Source organism: Centruroides sculpturatus, unplaced genomic scaffold (genome assembly GCF_000671375.1).
Source record: "Centruroides sculpturatus isolate CEXI.00-Female unplaced genomic scaffold, Cexi_2.0 scaffold630, whole genome shotgun sequence".
Classification (NCBI taxonomy): Eukaryota; Metazoa; Arthropoda; class Arachnida; order Scorpiones; family Buthidae; genus Centruroides; species Centruroides sculpturatus.
The window spans coordinates 354-25,879 of NW_019385254.1; the positions used below are offsets into that span (position 1 = coordinate 354).

Consider the following 25,526-nt stretch of genomic DNA (forward strand, 5'->3'; position numbering starts at 1 on the left):
AAACTTCTTGCCTTCTTATCCTACATTAGTAAATTGAAACTAAAACCTTAAATTTAGGTTAGGTTAGAATTATTTAAGTGTCATTTTATATATAGAACAAATTATTTTCATTTAGTTTCATGACATTGAGTTTTGTATAAAAATAAAATACAGTTATTTGCTAAGAAAATGATATTTAAATAATGTCATAAATACATCATTATCCAAAAATTTCCAACAAAGAAAATATATTAATAAATATGCAAAAGTTTATTTATATAAAACTATACAAATTTTTAATCATTTTCTCTGGATTTCTCCAAATCTGAATTAGGAGCTTCTTTAATTATTGCACCTTTCCTTTTTGGCAAAACTTTGAGAAAGGATTCTTGCCAAGTCAAGCCTTCTGCAACTCTCAACAAAATTTCAAAAACTAAAATAAACATCAAATTAATTTTAAAATTATAATATGTATAATTTATACATTTATATAAAAGTTTTTATATAATAAAATTTAAATTATTAATAAATTATCTATTGTTTTGTATTTAATAATGCTCAAAAAATATTATATTCAAATATATGATACTATAACTTGTATACATTTCCTAATTTACACATTATGCATTACTGTATTATAAAATGAATAAATCTTAAAATTTATTCCTTTACACTAAAAAATGATAAAAGATGAACTCATCAATTCATTAACTGATTTACAATAAATTTTCTAATAAATTCAAAAATTTAGAAAAATAACACAAATTACAAAATAAGTATTACCATGAATAAAAATTTTTTCTGCTATGGATAAATGTAACATAGCTTTTGTTCAATGTTATTATTGAAAACAAGTCGAAAATATCCAAAAAATATTTCAAATTTAATTAAGATTCTAGTTTGTAGGTGGTAAAAGTATTAAAGTTCTCATGAGGATTGAAAGAATATTGTTGCAACTAACGTACTCTGAATAATTCAATGTAAATAATTTATAATTATATATTAATGCTTTACAGTGGATTAGTTACAACAACTGTTAATTGATACAAATAGAAAAAAGATATGTGAATGCTCAGGTGGTGGGAAATCTGCACCAAAGTAAAAAACCAATAAGGAAAATGCTTGTTTTTCATTTGATTTCAGCATTAACTGAAGCAGTAGACAAAATTAGGAGTTAGAAGATATCTTATTTAAGAAGTGAAAAAATGCAATAAAAATTGAAAAACGTATTGAAAAAACAAACATTGTCACATTTAACCACAGATAAAATTTTGTTACTTTGATTTTAACTAAAAGTAGGTCTGTGATTGATATTGTGATAATCCGAATTTTAATAAAAATCAATCTTCGATATCGTCATACTTGCTCAACAATTGTTGTCCTCAGCTACCTGATAAAATCTCCCCTTATACTTTCTTGACAGCAAAAGCAACGCATTCCTGTGATCTGCTGACCTTAGTCAGGCAATATCGCACTGATATCGGAATTGACGGCCAAAAAAGTCAGTCGTTGCCAGTCACTCTTGGATTAAAGTCATCAAAAATTTTCCTGTGTCAGTGCCAATCATACTCAGTTGGATTTTCACGTTACTTTCCACTGTGCTAAAACTTTCTTGATCCAGACCAGTCCAACGATCCAAATCCTCACCCTCAAGATCCTAATCTCAAATCAAGAATTATCACCATCAACGCAGGTATTTCCCGACTCATGAACAATTGTAAACTCTCTCTCTTGTGATTGCTAGCTAGATAGGTTAATTTGATATATTGTATCATGTATTCCTCTTCGTTGAAAATAAACAGATATTTAGTTGTTAACTTTTGTATCTGAGTATTTTACTTCCAGTATGCTGTCTCTCAACCCAAATTTAGATCCCAGATCCAATTGCCCACACACATGGCCACTCATGTGACTGAATCAACATGCCGTCTCGGCTTCTGTGTCAATCAGGACATGGTGGTGTCAGTCCTGACAGGGCATCGAAGAGGTGTTGACCCTCCAGTCACAATATGTTGGCCAGTCAAGTAATACTAAAGTATGCCGCAATCTTCACATGAATTTTTAACAGCACTACAAAACCCAAAGAAGGTTGAAAACCATTGCCCATATATTATTATTGCATTATTAACATTGCATTTAGATATTTTTACCTTGATCAATAGTGAGGACATTTCTAGTTTTCATTATTAAATATTTATCTAGAGGGAGTCTTGCATGACTTGATCCTTTTTCCACTGCTAATTTATGGCAAATGCCCTACAAATATAAAATTTTTATTAATAATACAAAATAATAATTTATAAATAAAATAATTTAATATGATTGTCTCTCTTAAATAAATAAATAAATATTTTATTTTAATAAGAAGAATGTCTTCATTTGATATTCTTCACACTAAAATGAAATAATAATTAATAAATTATTGTTCATAGTAAATTAAAATATTTTTGATAAAGAAAATAATCATGGTTATACAAGAAAACTACTACTAGTTATATGAGATTTAAAAAAAATTAGACGATTCATTTTGAGCTTTTAACACTTCTCGTTAATCTATGATGTGATTCAAACTATAATAAATCAATTTAAAATATTAAAAATTTAAGACAGTCTGTTAAAATAGGAATCACCATTTATTCAATTTCAAAGTTCTGGAATACATTTTTGACGGCCAATCTTTCTACAAGATATAATAAATCGGATTTGTGATCAAATTTGAATAAGTAAATCAAGATCATTTACTTTTTAGTGAATGTAAACAATCAATTGTTGATAGATACATAAGTCAACTGCCAAATGATAAATTCGAATTTTTAGTTATACATACTAATACAGCAGTGGCGTGCCGTCATTAGAAGCGTTGGAAGCGCCGCTTCCCTCGTATTCTCTAAAAAATAAATAAATATTAATTTTAATTATATGAAAATAATTGCACAATATTTTATTATAACCGCATTATGTATCTTATTACAAATTTCTATACTACACGTGGAAAAAAAATTGCTATTGTATATTAGAATATTAGTGGCGGAGTGGAATCTCCTGTATTTTCAGATTACGAAAAGCCAGATTTGCGCATGCGCTTTACAGAGCACCAACCTCACCCGGTTTAGCCGGTGGAAGCCTACGACCTTGGGTGAAAGCTGCACACATATAAAGATTCCAATTCTATCAAGGACCGGTTCTGGGCTGTTAGCCGCCTGCCCACTAGATATTTCGATTACGTGAATAACGAGTAGATTTATAACTTAACCCAACCGATAAGAATTTACTGGTATGTTTTTACGATAGTTCTGTATAGTTGACAGGAGTTAAAAAAATCCATTAAAATATTTGATATATTTATTCCGCTCTCCGATTTTATATTACTCACGGATTTCGATGTTAAACCAGTGATATTACGATTTCGTACATCCCATCTTTAAGGGGATGTAGAAAAAAACGTGTACAATTCTTGTATAATGTTAAAAAATTAACCGTTACTTCGACAGCGTCATTTACAACTAAATTTAATGAATGAGAGAGATGCACCAGGTACAGAAAAGGCTCTAGAATTTATTTTCCTTAAATTTACGATTTATGTATCCGTTTGTCATAAAAATTTGTCTTTCCACTTTTTTCCCGAGACTACAAATATTCGAGTACAAAGTAACTGGTTTCGACTTATTTCTACTTAAGAAGTAGTTAAATAATTAAGCGATTAGGGAATTGGGGACATAAACAAAACCCTGATGAAAGAGCCGGAATATTACTTAAACAAAAGCTTAACCGAACCAATCTATAGCCGAGTACAGTGGGGACTGATTTCTTCGAAATACTGTATTAGATGTAATAAAGACAGAAATTTTTCCAGTTCGACGAGAGTGACCGAAAAGTTGTAAATTTTGGAAATTTCCGTGGACAACACCTGGTCCTAAAACGAATTAGTTAGAAAACAAATGACGGACAATCTATTAAGTTTAACATATTTAGATTTTTACAGCTATGGTGAGAAACGTTTAAAATTTACAACAACCCTGTCGCGTCTTTTGAGGTATACTAGTGATGCGACAAAAGAAACATTTGACATTGCCAAATCCCGAGGGTATCGGCACCCTCGGGATTTGGCAGCCCGCGTGCATGTACAGTACACACCGCACACCTAGCAGGACCGTCTCTGATTCCACTCGTAGGGAGCTATTTGACTAAGTGGTTAAGATTTAAAGAGTAAAGAATATTTTATGTTATTTTCATGTACGTTTCATTACAAAGTTATATTTAATTATAATTTTCTTTAAAAGTATATTCATACAATTGAAGAATATTTTGTACCAGGTATGTATATCCACCACACATTTTATTTCACCAAGTAAGTTTTTATAATTTTATTTTTAATTTTAGCCCTTATATCGTGGCTAGCGATTCGGAATGTAATTGCGATATTGAAAATTTATTTTAAAAAAGTTTTGGCTCGAGATCATATAATGAAAAAGAAAACATTATTAAAAGAGAAAGGCCAATGCCTAAGTTAAATATAAACACTTCAATAAAAAAATTTGTTCGACATTTTCACGATAAAATGGCTCTGTAAATGCATAAAAATGCAAAAATTGTTTTGTTGGCTTGCCTACTATTTTCAAATGAAATTAGTGTGTGGAATAAGAATGGCTTTGACAATTTAGCTGGCAAAAGACACGAAAAATCGTCGATTCTTTCGTATTTGAAGCAATTTGGAAATCGAAGCGGAATAGAATTTAACATTAGTAAATAATATAAAATAAATATTGAAAATTGTAACGAGATAATTATGGGTAATAGATATATTATATCTGAATAAATAGATGTTATATGTTTTTATCAAAGCAAGAATTGGCATTTAGAGGGCATATGAAATATATTGGATCTAATAACAGGTAATTATAATGAACTTGTTTATTAAGTACGTCAGATAAATAATCTATTAAAAATACATTTAAAGAAAGAATTAACTGATTGCCCCTGGATGTCGACATCCAGGGGCAATCAGTAGAAACACAGCTTCCCTATCATCAAATGTCACGGCACGCCCCTGTAATACAGTAGAACCCAATTAAGAAGTTTTTCAAGGGATCAATTTAAAAAACTTCTTAAGGAAAAATGAAAATAATATAGCTTTTTTTATAATTCATATTTCTTTAACAATGATCTACTACATTACAATGAATTAGGCTTATACAGTATTTATTTATTTATATATTTGTCTAACAGCCTCTTACAAAAAAATTTGTTTTATGATTTGTACAAACAAAATCACAGATATACAATTTTCATAATAAACTTCATTGAAAATTTACAATATCATCTGCAAAATGTTAGAACTTTCTAGAACTTGCTGTTTGTTGCAAGCATTGTTGCCAGATATTGTGTAAAAAATTGTAAAATCTGTGTTCAAAGTAGTCCAAAGTTGTTTGTGAAATGATACAATTTTGTGTATTTCCTAAAGTAATTTTTTTCCTTTTCCATACACAATTAAATGTATAAAATTTTTAATTGGATGCAGTTGAAAAACTTCTTAAGTGAGTCCATTTTCTGGTTATGGTCAAAAATTTCAGTCTACTTAAGCAGGAAAATTTCTTAAATGGGAACATTTTATACAGAAAAATTTACATAACTCTCATGGAAAAATAACTGGGACCTTTGAAATTAAACTTCTTACATGGGAAAACTTAACTGAGCCCTACTGCATACATCTGACTGAGATAATCCAGTCTAGTAATTACAGTGGAACCTGGTTAACTTGAATTGGTCAGGGGGGAAAAAATTCAAACTTTGAGTAAAAAGTTTCAAATTATAGAGGTTCATCTAAAATCAAGACTTTGTGCATTAATTCATTGGTGATTCATAATAAACAATCTGTATGATATTTCAATGGGTCTTATTACATACAATCATTGTGTTAATGTAAACTTCTCGGTGTTGTCCAGAAACTTGAAAATGCTTAACCACATGGTTAATAAGCTACTGAGAAATGCTTTCCCAAATTGTTGATCTGTTCACTCCTAAGTGTTCAGTAAGGAGTTTTTAAATTGCAATATTTTGCACCTAGAATCAATCTGCTTTTTATTTTTTATCACAAACATACCATTCTTTATGATTGTTATATTTCTAAAATTTTTCTGCAAAGGTTAAAATTTTTACATAAATTCAAACTACAAAAATCCATTTATTTATTACCTCATCTAGTTGGAGATCCTTCAGTAATCAAATAAAAAAAGTTGTCCGAAAAAAGCAGGTTCAAATGGTAGTTACAGTATCTAGGTCACATGCATCCTGTCTGCTGTCACATGACATGATGTTTACTTTTAGTCATACATGGTTTTCATGCTTTATAGAAATTTATTTATTTATTTATTTGATAGATGAATGTTAATTATGACTTTAAGTAACCAAAACTTTGAGTTAACCAAGTTCCATTGTATTATAGTGCAGAATTTCTGAGAAAGAGTTTTATATCTCTCAGAAATGTCTGATATCAATTATTAATAATAATAGTTCAGTTGATATAATAATGGTATGAATATCCAAAAGTTGATTCAAATTTATCACTTTTTCTTATATAATATATAATTTCAATAGTTTGGTTATTTAGTTACATCTGATTTATAGGCTATTTCTTAAATCTTGACTTATCTAAAGCTATTTGATTATTCCTTATATTTTGGATTAATTTAAGGTTTTTAAACATTAATTACAAAATCTGAAATTTTAATTAGAATATATATCATCATTATAAATTTTTCTTTTTATAAATTTGTCAATTTAGATCATTCTTAGTATTATTATACTGTATATATATATATACAGTAAANAAATATTGGGCTGCTGTTCTGCCCTTTTCCTCGCGGTTGTAGCACCAGTCAACTCGCACGAACAAATATTGTCGCGTCATTCTTCTATGTCCTATGTATCTTAGCCCTGCTTCGATAATTCGTGTCGCAACGAACGTCGCTACCTACGCTACGTCACGTTATTACCTTCCTCATTGTACTACGTTTTTGCCGCTACTGCTCGTCAGTCATAACTGTAATTAGTGTTTTCAATTGTCACCTTGTAAACCTACCTGTTTCAACTACTATTGTCGCGCTATTCAACTGTTACCTGTCAACACTGTACCTTATTGTATGCGCTTTTTGTTTCAATACCTCAATGTATTGTCTTTATTTTGATAAAGACCGATGCATGGCGCTCATGGGGTCCCTTGACCCTTGGTTAACTACTTTCCTTCTTTCCTATCATACTTTAAATTCTCCTTCCCTATAACCTCTTCACAATAAACTATACTCTCTTCCTCCTCTTCATGTCTAAAATGGGCTATACCTACGAGTTCGGCCTCGTTTTCTTTCTTAGCACTGTACTTTGTATCAATGATTATTTTGGAAGAATTAAATTATCATATTAGAAAGAAGAACTTATAAATAAAGCCTAATCCAAGAGAATAATAATATAAAATTACAAAAATGGAATAATGCAATCATCCATTTACATAATTGTGAAATGCTTTTTAAATTTTTTTCACCAATTAAGAATATGATTAAATTAAATGGAATGATCTGGAATAATTAATACATTTTCTTTGTCTAAAAATGATGATTCTATTACAAATAAGTTATATTAAGACAGAATTGTTAATAAATACATCTAAACAACAAAAAACTAAAGAATAATTAATATATTTAAACAAAATAAGCAAACAAAGAATTGTTCTTTTATTCTAAAATTTGATAAGATTTAGTCCTTGTACATAATGTTGAATTAAACTGATAAATGTTTTTAATCAATATTTGAAACTATTTTTATAGACAGTATAATAATACTAAATAATCTACTAAATAATTGGTGTATATATATATACACCAATTATTTAGTAGATTATTTAGTATTATTATACTGTCTATAAAAATAGTTTCAAATATTGATTAAAAACATTTATCAGTTTAATTCAACATTATGTACAAGGACTAAATCTTATCAAATTTTAGAATAAAAGAACAATTCTTTGTTTGCTTATTTTGTTTAAATATATTAATTATTCTTTAGTTTTTTGTTGTTTAGATGTATTTATTAACAATTCTGTCTTAATATAACTTATTTGTAATAGAATCATCATTTTTAGACAAAGAAAATGTATTAATTATTCCAGATCATTCCATTTAATTTAATCATATTCTTAATTGGTGAAAAAAATTTAAAAAGCATTTCACAATTATGTAAATGGATGATTGCATTATTCCATTTTTGTAATTTTATATTATTATTCTCTTGGATTAGGCTTTATTTATAAGTTCTTCTTTCTAATATGATAATTTAATTCTTCCAAAATAATCATTGATACAAAGTACAGTAATTTAAAAATTATGTTTCTGTATTTATGATTAAATCTTACAAACATCATATTTTGTATTCAGTATATTTAAAATAAAGTTAGCACAAATAATATAAATTAGTCACAATTATGAATGTTGTTTTTCCATTATTACTGTAGAAATTTTATGTATTTTATTACTCATTAATGTGAGGACAAGGATTTCTTTAAAAAAGCAGAAATCTGCAGGAGGGTGCACAGGCAGATGAGAGTAGGAAAAAGGAATGTGAGGAAGGAGAGTCATAGCAAAGAAATGAAGACACAAGAAAGAAAAGTATTTGAAAGTTATCAATCTTTTACCATCTACTTCTTTTGTTTTATTGTTGTGATCCCACATTTATGGGGCTTGTCTGGGATTAAACAGAAAAGGTTTCTACTATAATTCTAACCACTATAATTTTTTCAGGACTTCACAATAACATTCAATGTTTATTGTTTCTCTAAACTACAACCATGCAAGGTTGGATCTGTATGTTGGCAGAAGACTTCTTTGATGAGAGTTTGTAAAAGTTTATCTGCACTATGACAAAGTCTGAACTTTAAAGGTGAACAAGATGAAAAATAGCTATAACTATATATTTTCCTATGATACTAAATGTAAGTTTAAAATAAGTTTCTATCTCTTTCTAGCCAAACTGGAACTTAATTTCTTGACATGTCTCATATAAATAATTTATCACTTAGTTACATTTTACTTGTTTAAAGAAAGAGATCTGATATTACAGAAAACAGAATAAATATAATTACCAAATTTCTAATATCTTCACTTTCAAAATTTGCTTACAAACAATTTTTCTAAATATAAAATACTATATGAAATGCTTACAAAGATAAAATAATGACATGGAAAGACAATCATACTCTAAATTTCATTCCAGATTTTAAAAATAAGATTGAAATTGTCTATGAGTTCATTTATCTAAATTAATCTCCATTTATTTTAAAAGATTTTAAAAATTTTAATTCATTTTTAATTTTCAAAATAATTTAATTATTTTAAATTTAACAATTTAGTAAACATTTTTATGTCAATAACATTGCAATTGTGTTTACATCAATGTATACTTTGGAAATAATCAAATAAATTAAACAACATATAATTAATAAATGAAAATAAAAATATCCTTTTCATTACAGCACAAAAAAAGTCTAAAAATAAAAATTTAAAAATGGTTGACCTCATAAATAAGCAATTAAAGTTTTCATTTTTATTTATTATTATAAGTCTCAGTTACAAATTTTAGTAATTTTGAAATTATAAGGTGTTAAGTGTTTTATTAAGTGTTTTAAAAGGAAGCTGAGTTTGATATTCAATTAATTTGAAATTATAACAAAAATTTAACATTTAAATTAGAAGAAGTAATAATTAAATCTTTGATATATGTTAAATCAAAAATTTATCAATAATAAAATTCAAGTATTCAAAATTTATTCACCTTATGCCTATTATGATCAACCAAACCTCCTATTATATAGGTTTTAGATTCTTCTAAGGTATCTACTACATTATCAGATTCACTTGTCAAATAAACAGTATTATTCACTCCAAATACATCCAAATAATTTTCTTCTTTATAATATACCTATTATATATTTTAAACAAAACTTAATAAATTATGCTATTAAAATTTTAAATATATAGATTAAAGTTACATTCATCATATATGAAAATATAATTTCATTTCATTTTCAATTTTATAGAAAATTAATTTGGCTAATGTAAGATCATAATGATTTAATAATATTTCTAATTTTCCATTATAATATTTTACAATATTAAAAATGTCTTTTAGTATGACTTAATTCAATAATTAATTTGCACATTAATCAAATCCTGCATTAAGCAATGATTTGATTAATGTGCAAAATTAATTGTGGCAAAAGTTTTAATTAATGCAGCTTTAACAGATCTCTTTACTTAACATAGATATGTTTTTCTCAGCAAATACGGTGTTAGTGAATTTGCCATTTTTGTTTATTAAAATAAACAGCATATACACTGTATTTGATTAATGCAATTTTGATATACATAGTAGTATTGAGGGATTAATTAACCATGTTAATCAAGGGATACATGTATTTTAAATTTTATGTTAGTTTAATTAATATATAATGGATTTCTACATTACAGAGTTTAAAAAATAAAGCAAAAGGTAATATCACCTTTAGTTTTGATCAAATTCATTATTATTTTAAATTAAATTTATTATTAATAAAACTACTGTAATTATTAGTTAATGTTAGTATAAGATAGCAATCTAACTGCCTACTTTTAGAAAAAATTATTTCATATTAATTATTAATAATTAGCCAAACTACTATCTGAATAATCTAGAAATTAAAATGATTATTATAGAATGGGGATGGTGAACCTTTTTAAGTCACCTTTATGGTAAGCATATTTATCTTTAAAAATGTTAATGCATGTTGAAGTTTTAAACTTTGAGTAATGATTTTTAAAGAAATGAAATGAATATTTTAATTAGAATATATGTAAAGAAGCTGATTGAAAAAATGATGATGAATTACTGAACTGAATATAAAAGTATAATAAAATGCTAAAATTAAGATAAACTAAAAGTTAACAGTAAAAAAATAAATATAGTGTTGTATTGTATTGTATAGCAAGTTGCATGCTAAATAATTTCTCTTGATGTCACACTTTGGACATACATATCCTAGGTTCACCATCCTAATTATAGAATATTTGCACTTAGTTGTTATTTATACATTGACTTGCTAATTGAAAAAAAACAGAAAAAGAAATATTTTAATTTTTGAGATGGTAACTTATAATCTAATTTCATATTGGCAATTATCTTGCTTTCAAAGGCCATCCTAGAGGCAGGATAAATGATTGTGCAAGTTATATAAAGGTTTAATTTTTACTCTTACAATTTTCTGCAGTGTATATGCTGTCATGGGTTATAAAATTTGCTAAAAATTATCTGCCCAAAATTATGTAATTAAAAATTCAACTTTTTTTTTTCCAATTTAAAATTGAAATAATTCTAATCATTAAATTTTGTTGTTAAAGTTTTAGATGTAAATAAAGAATAAGAAACACTCACATCCCAGTTAAGGCAGCCCGCATTAACAGTCATCCGTTGTTTCACCACATTGTCCACACTAGTGATGTATAACTACCAAAATAAATAAAAAAGAAATATGAAACTAATTATATAAAATCCTTCAATACTAATCTTTTTAATGAAAATTAATTTAATAGAAAAAGTCTACTTTTTTAGAAGTATATTATCTTAAACTTTCTCATTCATTTATGTTACATTTATAATTCTGTATTTCTTGTAATAATTTTCCATGTAAATATTTTTCTTGTAATAATTTCCCATTTAACCTATAATCTATATTGTGAGGTAAAATGCATTGGTTGAATTAAATATTGATATATTAGTGGTATTCAATATTATTGAATAATTGATATTGATATATTTTCCAATATCAAAATAAAAAAATGAGTACTGGCTAATATTGTTATCAATGTTTGATATTACTAATATTGGGAATTATAGAAACTTATGAAGTTAATTTTGGTAATTAAAGTACTTTATTCAAATTATTTTTTATATATCTGTCATGATATTCTGATTTAACTATTTTTGTTTTTATATTAGTTATTATATTAGTTTTATGTCTCTTTTGGAATCATACTTTTTTCCTTCTTATAATGTCAATATTCTTTTATTCCAATAATTGTTCCCACCAAAAAGTACAACTGATTATTACAAGAAATATGGTGGTAATAACAACAACAACAACTCTCCCACGATCACCACCTGATCAATAAAATTACTGGGAGAGCCCAGTAATTTTATTGATCCATAGGGCAATGCAAATTGGAGTACAAGCTCCTGGTAGGGACACCCATGCCAGTAAGGTCTATGGGGAGAAATGAAGCTAAGAGTGACCACACCCACATTCTGTAGAGATATTTATCATGGTAGTAACCAGATCTAAGTTTGTTAATGGCTTGGACATCACCTGGGTTAACAAGGTCCATGTGCATGGGTTAGGCAGAGGCTCATGTTCGAAAAATATGCCACAGTCTCCTTTGGTTGCACATTGCAGTAGCCCAAGCTTGGCTACTGCAATGTGCAATGCAACAGAAGTGAGGAAACAGCAAACAGCACAGCCAGAGCCGGCCCTACCATAGGGTGAACGGAGCAGTTGCTCCAGGTGCTAAGTCCTAGGGGGCGCCTCAGTGGTAGAGAAAATTATAGGGTATATTAATAAATTAGGGGCAACCAAGGGGGGCGCCATAATGGGATCTCGCTCCATCCTAAAACTTGCGTCGGGCCAGCACTGAGCACAGCTGATAATGAAGATTAAAGTTGTTAGCATACAAATATCATATGAATTACAAAGCATATAAAGTTATGCTAATATTAGCAAGGGGACACTGCCTGACTCTTGTGGCTGTTGGTGTGAAACTTTTTGCTCTCTTGTGATTTGACTCATTTTTGCTTTCTTGAAAAATGTCAGTTTCAGGCTCATAAAAGAAAAACTTTTTCACCACCAGGAAATGTAAAAAATCAAATTGGAAGTGAGGAAAATGTCTCAGGTGAGTCAATAGAACAGTTGATCTTGTCTTATATAAGTGCCAAAAAGGAGATTAGCATTGAATAAGGAATTAGACTTTTGTTGAAAGTACATGCTTCTTCAAATAGTAAACTACAAGTACTTTTTGAACATTTAGATAAAATGCAAGCATGGAATGAGAATGTAGATACAGAATTGGTAGATGCTGAAACTAGACTCTCTGCTCTTGAAGCTGTTAGAGAAAAAGGTTGTGTTAAAAAATGGCAAATCAAATACAGAAATAAATATAACATGCAATAATTTGCATAAAAAGTTAATGAGATTAGAAGATAAAGAAAGAAGGAATAACATTGTAATATGAGGCTTAGGGGATAATGATAAAATGGATGATGGTTTAGTTAATGTTCAAAAACTTTTAATGATACTTTAAAGATTACAGATGTCAATATTAAATGTGCTTTTAGAGTTTGAAAATTTAAACCGAATACAAAGAGACTAATTATTTGTGAGTTGTTTAATTTCAAAGATAAATTAAAAATTTATAAAATATTAGTAATTTAAAAGGTTCAAATATATTTATTAATGATAATTACTTAATGAATACCAGAACTATCAGAAGCAAATTAAGGCTATACAGTAAAGAAATGTATTTAAAAGTAGCCAAGATTGTTAAATTGAGATAAAACAGGTTAATTATAGATGATAAGATATTTGCCTGTAATTACAATGGTGAAATCCAGACAGACAGAGAACAATGATTTTTAGGAATACAGTTTATAATAACAAACAAGATAATAACATAAACGACATGAATGACCGATTTGAAGTCTGGTATTTGAATATAGATGATAATATGAAACTTCTTTTTTATAATATTGCAGGTTTATATAATAAATATCATTTTCCTAATTTCTGGAAGTTTATATATAATATGGATAATTTATGTCTGGTGGAAACATGGCATACATCTTTGATAAATGAATCAATTTTCTCTGATGATAAAATTTATCATCAAATATCTCATAGTGGTGGGGGACCTGGAAGATCCAATGGAGGTTTAATCATCGGACTCAGATCAGATGCAATCTCTAAGGCTAAAGTGACATTTCAGACACAATTTATAATGATTTTAAAACTAGACACTAAGGAGTTAACTAATATCCAGAGTCCTATATCCCACCTGACAATAATTATGATGATGATTTCAAAAATACTTTGTTGCTTATAGAAAACTACTTACTATATAGCATATAATAAATTATAAATTGTGTTCAACAATGGATAATTCTACATATAATTGGTCATTCACATTGAAAAATTTGCTAGATTGACATGGTTTCTCTTTCCTATGGTTGTCTAAAGATCTTCATTTGATCGGAAGCTATCAAACATTAATATTAAAAGAGTGTGCTATGAACAAACTATACAAGAAGATGGGTCTTTGTGGAAAAAAACAAACATTTTCAATTTTATCATAGTACTAGCAGACCCCACCACGCGTTGTTGTGGCTCAAAATGTATCTATAATAAATGTATAACACTTCCCCCGTGGGGGGAAATTTTTCAAAAAATTTCTTGTTAGTGTACATTCTCTTGACGTACCCTATTAAAACGCAATCAAAAACGCAAAAACCCGCATCTAAAATAATATAATAGAAGCCAAGTTTTTCACAGTAAGCCTTAATCCTGTCCCTCTCCCCCGCGGGGGAATGTCGAAAAATCCCTTCTTTGTGTACATTGTGTTGACGTACCCTATTAAAACGCAATCAAAAACGCAAAAACCCGCATCTAAAATAGTNACAGTAAAAATAAAAAATTTTAAAAATGTCTTAGATTGGTCACTCGATGTGATATACTCCTACGTAACTATATAACTACCTTTAACGTTATATAACTGCCTTTGTAGTTATATAAATCAAATACTACAATATAACGAACACTAAAGCGAAAAGCATAAAATGTGTTTGGTTATATCAGCCTTCCATTGTTACGTTTATCGCGGTACTTGAAAGATACGCAATAATACAAGTTCATCCATCAAGTAGTAAGCAATTAAATCAGCCATATAATATCTTAAAATATTTAAGATATCATTTTTTCCTTAATATTAACTCTAAGGAACTGTACCATTCGCAGCCGAATATTAAAACAGTAGAGCGTTGTTTATCCGAAGGTCGGTTATCCGAAGGAATTCCAGTCGACAAATTTAAATTTTCGCCAGTGCTGTGGCGCTGTAATCTTTGGCTATGTCTTCGGCTACTCAAATATTTTACGTTTTTGATACTAAATTAACTTCTGAAGTATAATTTTTTATTGTTTTTATATTTTTCAATATATTTATTTTGTTCGTACAAAATAAAAAAATAATTTTTAACGATACAATAGTCTTCGTTAGGCTTAACATCGACGAAAATTCAACGCGAAGCAACACGCAATGGAGAAAAATGTCAAGATGGGATAAATTAATATATTTTTTCGTACATAATCGGTTATCTGAAACATTGATCTTCCGAACAGCCCCAGTCCCCAATTGATTCGGATAATCGACACTCTACTGTAATATAATATTCCATCTGCATTTAAATTTTTATATCATTAAATACTTTAATAAATCCCATTTTAATCTGAAAATTTTGGCAAAATTAATACTTACTATTTTGAAATTTTCATTATTTTTACTTTCTCAGCTGTTATACTGTATATAACAGAAGAAAAGTGTGGTGATTCATCAAGAAATGACCCTCCCAAAATTTTTATGATTTTGGACTTGGGACCTTGAAACATCAAGAAATGCAAAACAAATTCAGGGTTTTTTCTATATGTATGGATGTTAGTGTAAATAAGAGGCATGATTTTGTTCACCCTCTTTGAAGCTTAGTAATTCCTCTACTTTTTGTCAAAAATTTCTGATATTTTTCAGAGAAGTTTATGTATTAAAGAGATTGATGACAGTTAAAAGTTGAGAAGGTGGGGACATAGAAAAATCGTGTGTCATATCTCTAGCGGAGTTGGGCTTAATAAAGATTTTACTTGTTATTAGCATTTACAATTTTTTATAAAACTTATCCCTACCCTGAAAATTAAGCTTTTTGCCATTTTATAATAATTAATTATATTAAAAGTTTTTTAAATAAAATATCATAAATTGTGATGCCACACATAATTTTAAATGTGAAAAAGTTGAGCAAGTTATTGCTGGAATTTTTTATTGAACTTCCTATTAAGAAATAAAGTTACAAGAAATCAGGTCAGAATAAAAAAGTTAAAAAAATAATCATTGTTTTGGCTGATTATAATCCAATAGTACACTCTTTTTTTAATCCATGTATACATTTCAACATATAACCTCAAACAGTCACTTCCATCTTTTTTGTTTCATTTTTTAATGAAACAGAAAAGTTTTTGAATAATCAAATTAATATAGTAAAATGGCAAGAATTTAAAAAAAAAAATTATTAAAAGTAGAAAGTGTTCAAATATTGTAGATTGAAATCTCAAATTTTTTATTATAAAATGAATATCTTACCTGTAAAGGAGATGATGATCTGCGATTAAGATAGTAGCATCGATGCAACTGCTTTAATGTCTTTGACATTTCCTGTAAAAATGTTTTCTATATAAAAATTGTTGATACATATATCAAAAAATTAATATTTTCAAATTTATAAGACATACATGATGATTAGTACATTTGTTATTATTGATTCACTACAATAATTCATATATAGTGTAAGTTGTAGTACTATGTCAATCAGGCCACATCCACATATTTAGGTGGAAGGGTTAATCTTTCTATGGAGGATTTAGGATGATGTTGTTTATGTTTAGTAAGTGTTGTTCTTGTTTTCCTTTGGAGTTGCTCAAGATCTGTGTGAGTCCAATGTATAACGCCAAAAGAGTATGTGAGTACTGTGATGACATATGTGTTTATTGCTTTAACTGTGTTTTGAGAATGGCATTTAACCTACTTTGGTATTATTTAATTAATCTTTGCTTTATTTGTGTATGTTCTGTTAGCTTGGCCTGTTGGAATCCTAAATACTTGTAGAACTCGCCCTCTTCCATGGATTCAATAACGTCTCCATTTTCAAGTGCAAAATATTCTTTCTTCAGGATTCCTTTTTCTATGTGATGTGTTTTGCATTTGTCTAAGCCAAACTCCATTTGTATGTCCTTGGTGTATGAATGTATGATTTGTAGAAGTTGATGAAGTTGTTTTTGTGTGGATGCATAGAGTTTTATGTCATCCATGTATATGAGACGTGACAGTAAAAACTGTGTTGTTTTTTCATGTCTGATATTGTAGCCATATTGCGTGTTGTTTAACATATTGGATAATGGATTCAGGGTTAGGCAGAACCAGAAAGGACTCAAGGAATCTCCTTGAAAAATTCCTCACCTGATGAATATTTCGTTTGTTTGTATGGAAGTGTTAATAATCCTGAGATGTAGTGTTGTTCTTTTGGAAGAATGCAATGAGTGATGGATGTATTTTGTACATGTGTAGAATATGTAGCAGCCAACTGTGTGGAACACTGTTTCTGTAGTCTATATATGCCATGTGTATGTTTCTGTGTTGTTTGTGTGCTTGCCTAGAATGACTGAATCTATGAGTAACTGTTCTTTGCATCCCCAGTTATTTCTATGGCAACCTTTTTGTTGTTCCGTAAGAATGTCATGTTCTTCAACATGTTTGTATATTTTGTTTGTGATACAGGATGTCAATAATTTGTAGAGTGTTGGAAGACATGTAATTGGTCTGTATTGTGTGGGGTCTGTGGTGTTGTTGTTTTTAGGTTTCACATAGGTGATGCCCTGAGTAAAAAATTTTAGCATGTCTTGTGGATTGATGATGATGTATGTTAGATGTTTGGTTAGTTCCTGATGCAGTGATGTAAATTTTTTGTACCAGAAATTGTGAATGTTGTCTACACCAAGTGTCTTCCAGTTGTGTGTTCTGTTAACAGCGTAACAGCAGATTTATAGCTTGACTAGCTGTTATCCGTGACTCCACCCATGCGGATTTTGCAAGCAAACCCCATTTATATTCAGTATTTCAACAATCATAGTAATTGTTATATAACACCTACCACTGAGAATGATGAGAATTGCTGAGAATCAAATGAACTGTTTTCAATTTGATCAATTTTCTGGAACGTTTGCAATCATTCTATAATTGAACCAATATGCAATAACAAATTTGAGTTTAAAATGGTTCGAACATTTGGTTAAAAAATTGAAATATATAAAAATATTTATAACAATGTCTAAAATGTTATCAATTTAATATACCTAAGTACTCAGTGACAACTAAATGTAGTTGAAAACAAAAAATTACATCTAAAATAGTACAGAAGCCATTCTTCAGGTTAAGCCTTAATCCTCCCTCTCAAAAAATCCCTTCTTAGTGTGCATTCATATGGTGTACCCTAACTGTGTACCAAATTTCAACTCTTTAGGTTCAGCGGTTTGCTCTGGGTGATGATGAATCAATCACTCAGTGAGTCAGTCAGGACAAGTAATTTTATATATTTATTTGGTTCTTGACACCAAAACATTATAAAAAGTTCATATGAAAATGGGTCCAAAAATTCTTTGTTAGGGATTTACAAAAATTTATTGAAGTGACCTCCTCCTGCTTCAATGCATCCTGAGACTGCATTCTGTGCTTTGCCATACTCTGTTAAAAATTCCTGGAATATTGGTCAAAGCCATTTTGGACCAACTCTTGTACCTAATGTCAATGTTCTAAGGGAGTGTATCCAAAATGGCTTTGACCAAATTCGAAACACTCCAGGAATTTTCAACAGAGTACAGCAAAGCATGGAACACAGGCTCAGGGGATGTATCGAAGCAAGAGGAGGTCACTTTGAGAAATTTTTGTACATGTGAGGCATTTAACAACTATGTTGTTAAATGCCTCACATGTACAATTAGCAAAAAACTCTATAATTCCCTAACAAAGAATTTTCAAACCTATGTTCATATTAACTTTTTGTTTTAAAAAGCAAATGAGATTATTTTGAATTGTGTTTTTGATTTATATAAAGATAACAGTTTTTTTACTACCATACTTTTGGTTGCTACTGGCAAAAATTAGTATTTCTTAAGCTTTCACTGCTTTGTTAAAAGAAACTTCTCATTCTGATTCATTTTCATTTGATTCAAATAAAGATTTAGTTCCATATTTGAATCTGAATTTATATTTTCTACAATTAGCTTATCAATTATACTAGCATAGTCCTATGAACTCATTGAAAACTCATGATCAAGCTTTTCTTTTATATCACTGTCAATTTCAGCTGTAATTTTGTCAGGTGATAAATCTTCATTTCCTCCTTATTTTTCAGATATCTTTATGTTGGCTTTAATTTGATATGTTTCTAACAGTTTTTAATTATTAATTATATTCATTCCAGAATTTGATAGCATAATAATCAGCATCAAGCATACTGATCATTGGAATAGTAGTTGGATTTTTCTCAATTTCAGTTAGGCAAAGCTTTATAAATTTTTGTTGAGTGTTTCTTGAAAGCAGCAAATACTTCATTTAATGGTTGATGGACACTCATCATATTTGGTATTAGAAAACAAACTTTGATATGCTCTAACTTAAGGTCATTTATATTGTATAATGATGCATTGTCTACAAGAAGCAAAATCTAGCGTTCTAAACGTTATTTATTTATTTATTACAAAAATTACAATGGCAATACCTTAAGGCAATAGTGATAGACTATAAACCCAAAAAAAAAAATCTAGAAAAATTTTAGAATTACAATAAAAGTAGGTTAGTGATTACACAAGATTCTTTTGCAAATTATAATTCAAAATATATAGATAGATTGCACCTGACAAAAGGTTAAATTCATTTGTTGCTCACATTACAAGTTTTTCTGTGATTGAGATACAGTTCAGATATGTGTATCCCATGTAAATTTATTTACATGTAAGTAGAGAAAATGTTTAGTGGAATAAACAGAGGCAGCAATCCTGTAGAAAAAGGAATGCTGTGAAATATTTAGACTATATTACAGATGATCTACATATTTCCAATACATTCAATGATCACGTTCTTCAAGATCATTTGGAGGAGAAGCAAAATGCCAAAACTACTGTACAAGATAAAAGGAAAAGCAACATAGGTGTAAAAAAATTTTAATAAGTAATCATGAAAGTGAATTACAATGCTTGGTTCCAATGACGACGACTGTAATAGTGCTCAAAATAGTGATATGTTATATTGTATTTTTACTGTATTTTCCTTATTGATTGTATTTTTTCCATGTGTCTTATTATTTTTTTAAATAAATAATTATAATGTATGATAATTTAGAAAAACAATGGTAAATATTATTTAAACTAAAATAAAAAATTGTCCTCCCTAGCATGAGTCATGCCTGCTCATTTCAAAATATATAGATAGATTGCACCTGACAAAAGGTTAAATTCATTTGTTGCTCACATTACAAGTTTTTCTGTGATTGAGATACAGTTCAGATATGTGTATCCCATGTAAATTTATTTACATGTAAGTAGAGAAAATGTTTAGTGGAATAAACAGAGGCAGCAATCCTGTAGAAAAAGGAATGCTGTGAAATATTTAGACTATATTACAGATGATCTACATATTTCCAATACATTCAATGATCACGTTCTTCAAGATCATTTGGAGGAGAAGCAAAATGCCAAAACTACTGTACAAGATAAAAGGAAAAGCAACATAGGTGTAAAAAAATTTTAATAAGTAATCATGAAAGTGAATTACAATGCTTGGTTCCAATGACGATGACTGTAATAGTGCTCAAAATAGTGATATGTTATATTGTATTTTTACTGTATTTTCCTTATTGATTGTATTTTTTCCATGTGTCTTATTATTTTTTTAAATAAATAATTATAATGTATGATAATTTAGAAAAACAATGGTAAATATTATTTAAACTAAAATAAAAAATTGTCCTCCCTAGCATGAGTCATGCCTGCTCATTTCAAAATATATAGATAGATTGCACCTGACAAAAGGTTAAATTCATTTGTTGCTCACATTACAAGTTTTTCTGTGATTGAGATACAGTTCAGATATGTGTATCCCATTTTTTTCCTTTCCATATCTGAAGTATAATAGCCTAAAAAGTATAAATTATAAAGACTATTTTACAATCACATATGCTAAAAATGTATTTAGAAACTTACTAAAAGAATACTAAAAATAAAGCCAATACTAATGAATATAATATTGACTGCTAACATCAAGTATAACTTTACATAATATTGTTTACTATAGGTAGGACTGATATTAGATGTTACATAGATGTGCTTTTAACATTACTGATTTTCATAGCATGTTCACTACAAAATATGTTAAATTGTAATATTCTAAAGAAACATCAAATATGTGAATATGTATAGGGCTTAAATTGGTGGCTTGCCATTTTGAGCAACTTAAGAGAGGATGTTACTTATACCAGTCTGATTGCATTATATCCATTTTGAAATTATAAAAGATTTAGTTAATATATAAAAAATATTTTTGACAGTTAAAACTAATTAAATATGAAGCAATTTCTAGTTTAAATTCACTGTTTATTAGTCATTGCTATAAGTAATTCAATGCTTGAAAAGCTTGAAGTAATTAACTAGCTAGTGGCATCTGATATGGGGATGCTATTGCAAGAGAATTTACAGAATGCAACACTGACAGAATCATTTTTATTCTGTATAATGTTTTGATCAGCACTGGTTTGGATTAATCTTAAGTTACAATTAATGTTTTTATGAAAACTTGGTCAATCAAAACATTATATGAAATAAAAATGATTCTATTAGTGTTGTGTCTTGCGACAGCATTCTCACATTAGATGACACAAGCAGTCACTGTTGCTAAATGAGTTCATTATCTGCTTTTACTATATATGATATATATGTTTATGAAATAGATATAATATAAATGTTAGCCAACAGATGAAAAGCCAACCAATATAATAAACTGTATAAATTTTTATAAAACTATCTGTTTTCAATAGAAAAAAAAAATATATATATATATATATATACCCTATGTGAAGAGACATCTACATATATATATATATAGGTAGATGTCTCTTTACATAGAGTATAGTCCTTCACATAAAGTGTATATATATATAGAAAGCAAAATAAACTCTGAAGTAATAGTCAAATATCTTCTTGACGTTTTTTAAAATTCTTACTTAATTAAATTAATTTCTACAAAAATATTTATGATAAAACAATGTAATTTATCTTTAGATAAAACAATATTATAAATTAATTAAAATTTTAGTCTAAAGAAAATTCTAACAATATTTCCATAATTTCAATTTTAAGAACCTTTCATAAACAATTGATTGATAAAATGTTTCTTACTATATATAAATAAATATACTATATTACTTAAAAGAATTTGTTATACAAAGATTAAATTTAATATAAAAATAATGAAATTTACTGCATCAGTCATCAAATGGTTTAAAGATAAATCTATTGCAACTTTGATTCGGCAAGTAGAAAATTCCATTTTTGCCATTTTTAGTTCTTTTCTATTTGGTCCTAGTTTTATTCCTTTTTCACGAGCTTCTTGTTGCTTACGTTTCCTTTTCTCTCTTTCTTTGGCTCTTGAAAAAAAACCAATAAAGTACAACATAGANGTATATATACATATATATATATATATATATATCAATATGTTATTTAGTACTACCTTCTTTCACTTTTCTGAGCTAACCATTTTTCTCTCTTTGCTATTTTCTTTTGTTGACGTTTTGAAAGTGTAGTTACTGTACTTTGTTGAGTCTGAATCACATTTATATCACAGTCTTTTTGATCCATTGATTCATTAGAAGAGTCCATAATATCTAATTGAAAAAAAATATATATATATTAATTGTTTATACAGAATCTAGACTTGCACCAAGCTATATCTTTCTTCTGTTATACATTAGTTAAATACAAATTCATGAAAGTATAGGACATATAGGTAATCAGTATTGGGCTTTCAATGACATAGTTGCCATGCACCCATGACCCTTCCTTTTCATGGAGCCAAAAACTATCTTAGCACCTATGAAAGCTAGCAGCACAGTTTAAATTACAGGGTCTCAAAATTATTAGAAAATGTTTTTTGTCTGGTTAAAATAAAATATTTAGTATAGTAATTTCAATATTTTGTGAACAAAAGTTAATAACCATTTATTTACAGTCTGCCAGATCTGATGGCCGAGCAGTCAAGGTGGCACCTATCGATCTGGAGGAACCCGGGACAGACAAGTCAAAAAATCCCCAGGAATTTTTCGAGGGGTGGCCCATCCAGATATGTTGGGCCCCGTCCCCCACCACCCGGCCGTACCATTGTGGGCTTGCTTAAAGAGGCCCTCTTAGTGCCCACAGGGTGGAGAATTAAAGAAAAAAATAAATAATAATAATCTGCCAGATACTGTGCATTAATTTAAATAAAAATATGACTTTTACTGAAGTAAATTTCAGTTTGATTTATTAAGAATTGCGTAAGAAACAATTTTTCTCCAGAAATTCAGTCTGAAGTTTTAAAAGAGAACAGATTACTAACGTTATGGATTATAACACTATATTTTTATTATTCTTTTATTATAGAGGAGAAGGTGGTATTATGGAATACTGCGGGTATTATGGAACCACCCCATTTCGAACTGACAATAAAGGCGAACTGTAGCGGAATGTGGCTGAACTGAACTAGGCAGACATCCATAGCAAGGGGAAAACCCGTTTTACTTCAGTTAAATGGTTGTCCGTATTTAATCAGCAAATTTGTTTTTTTCAAAATTCGCAAGTTTTGAATGCTAAGTGAATTTAATTATTTTTAAAATATAAATCGCGTAGTTGTAGGTTCACTGGTGCACGTATTTCGTTCCAGAGACTTAGGGGTACATATTAATCTGTGTGATGTTCACGTTTTTTAAATTTTGGTCTCGACAGACATAAGTTAATTCGAGATGGCGATGCGTGAAATACGGACCCCTTTGGTGCTTTTACAGTAATGAAGAACTCAACTCCTCCGAACTCTCTCTTTGCAATCAGACATTTGTCCGGAGCAATTTGGGAAAAAGACACTAGGTAGAAAGTCTGGAAATATCGAAAAAGAGCTGCTGGAATATATACTGTTGATGGAGGTCATATTTTTCTATTATAAAAGCATTTTTGCGATAAAATACATTGGAGTAAATAATTTTGTAATTATTTAACATTCTTTGTACATTCCTATTTGTTTTTGGCTACATTAAAGCATTTTTTTTAAAAATATACAGTAAGGTTCCATATTACCACCCGATTTTCTCTAAGCCTACTTTCGGACTTTTTGGACAAAAGCCTTCAAAAACCATACTTATAGTTACACTAGCGAAAAATCCAATTAGGAACATTTAGATTACTAGTTACCAGTACTTTTCGCACAAAAAATGTGGGTATAGTTATGATATCTTCTTTACGATTCACTAAAATGTAATTGGGGTTCCATACTACCACCTTCTCCTCTATGTTATACGACTCACTAAAGGCAAATTGGAAAAAGTATTTATATGTAGCAACTTCATATCTTACTTGTCCTTACTATCAGAAAGTAGTTTTGTTATGAAGAATATTCAACCAATTATTTTTATATTTTAAATCAGATAAAATGACAACGAAATTTCAAGTGACCACGTGTCGAACACGTTTTTAAGTCATATGTCATGTGACCGTCTATATTTTTTCTTCATAACAATAAAATATATAGTTTTTGTTTTATTATGCTGATGCATTTAGAAAAATTGCTATTAACTACACTGAAAACCAAATATTTTTCATTTACAAAATTCGAGATAAAAGCAGCCATATTATATATTAGACACAGCGCTATCTTGCGGGAGAAAGTAATTAATTACATTAAATTTAATTATTATCAATATTTTTTGAAAAATTTCATGTTATTATATTATTTAAATATAAAAAACATTATTACAAATTATCACAAACATTAATACAGAAAGATTTGGGTAAATATAATCAAATTTTTAAGAAAATATTAATTCCATCAGTCGATAGATATTTACTTGCGCTGCCCAAGGACTATATACTACAAGGATAGCCAGATCCCTATTCTACAATGTTAGCCAGGAATTCCAAGTTAGTGACGTCAGCACGAGACTTGCCCTCTCTGTTTACACAGAGCAGGGTGTGCACGTGTTTAGTTTTCGTTTTTAATATTCGTCCAATTTTGTGATTAACGAAGTGATTTATTTTAATATTTCTGTAATTGTTTTATTTGACTAAGTTTTTTATAAGGTAAGATGATTTAAATATAAGTCATTAAATATTTAAAGCTATATTTTTATGTTAGGTGAAGAACAAAATGCCGGGTACTAGGTGTGCTGTGTATGGTTGCAATAATAACCTTCTTTTTTCAAATTGGAAGCAACCTGTTTACATCGGGTTTGATCAAAAAATGACAAGAGAAATACTTTTAAAATTAATAGCAGAACTTTATTTACTATCGTATAATGTAGTAGCTTGCGTCAGTGACTGTAGTTGCAGTAACATAAGTTTATGGAAAGAATTGAATGTGAATATCAATGAA

The 25,526-nt window shown here is 28.7% G+C and overlaps 1 protein-coding gene across 3 annotated transcripts; it reads right to left on the reverse strand.

Annotated features, from left to right (window-relative positions):
* Positions 1-252: 252 nt before the first annotated feature.
* LOC111636769 (tRNA methyltransferase 10 homolog A-like) lies at positions 253-24,791 on the reverse strand. 3 transcript variants are annotated; one of them, XM_023382098.1, is made up of 8 exons: positions 24,522-24,791; positions 22,641-22,794; positions 22,389-22,554; positions 16,446-16,517; positions 11,431-11,502; positions 9,796-9,942; positions 2,130-2,235; positions 253-412 (listed from the first exon to the last, which is right to left on the reverse strand). In XM_023382098.1, the coding sequence occupies exons 2-8, from the start codon at positions 22,787-22,789 to the stop codon at positions 276-278; spliced, it is 849 nt and encodes a 282-aa protein (XP_023237866.1). In that variant the 5' UTR covers positions 22,790-22,794; positions 24,522-24,791; the 3' UTR covers positions 253-275. The 3 variants fall into 3 exon arrangements, with proteins under 3 accessions (XP_023237866.1, XP_023237864.1, XP_023237865.1); XM_023382096.1 differs by having other exon boundaries at positions 24,512-24,791; XM_023382097.1 differs by lacking the exon at positions 24,522-24,791 and adding an exon at positions 24,350-24,501.
* Positions 24,792-25,526: the final 735 nt, after the last annotated feature.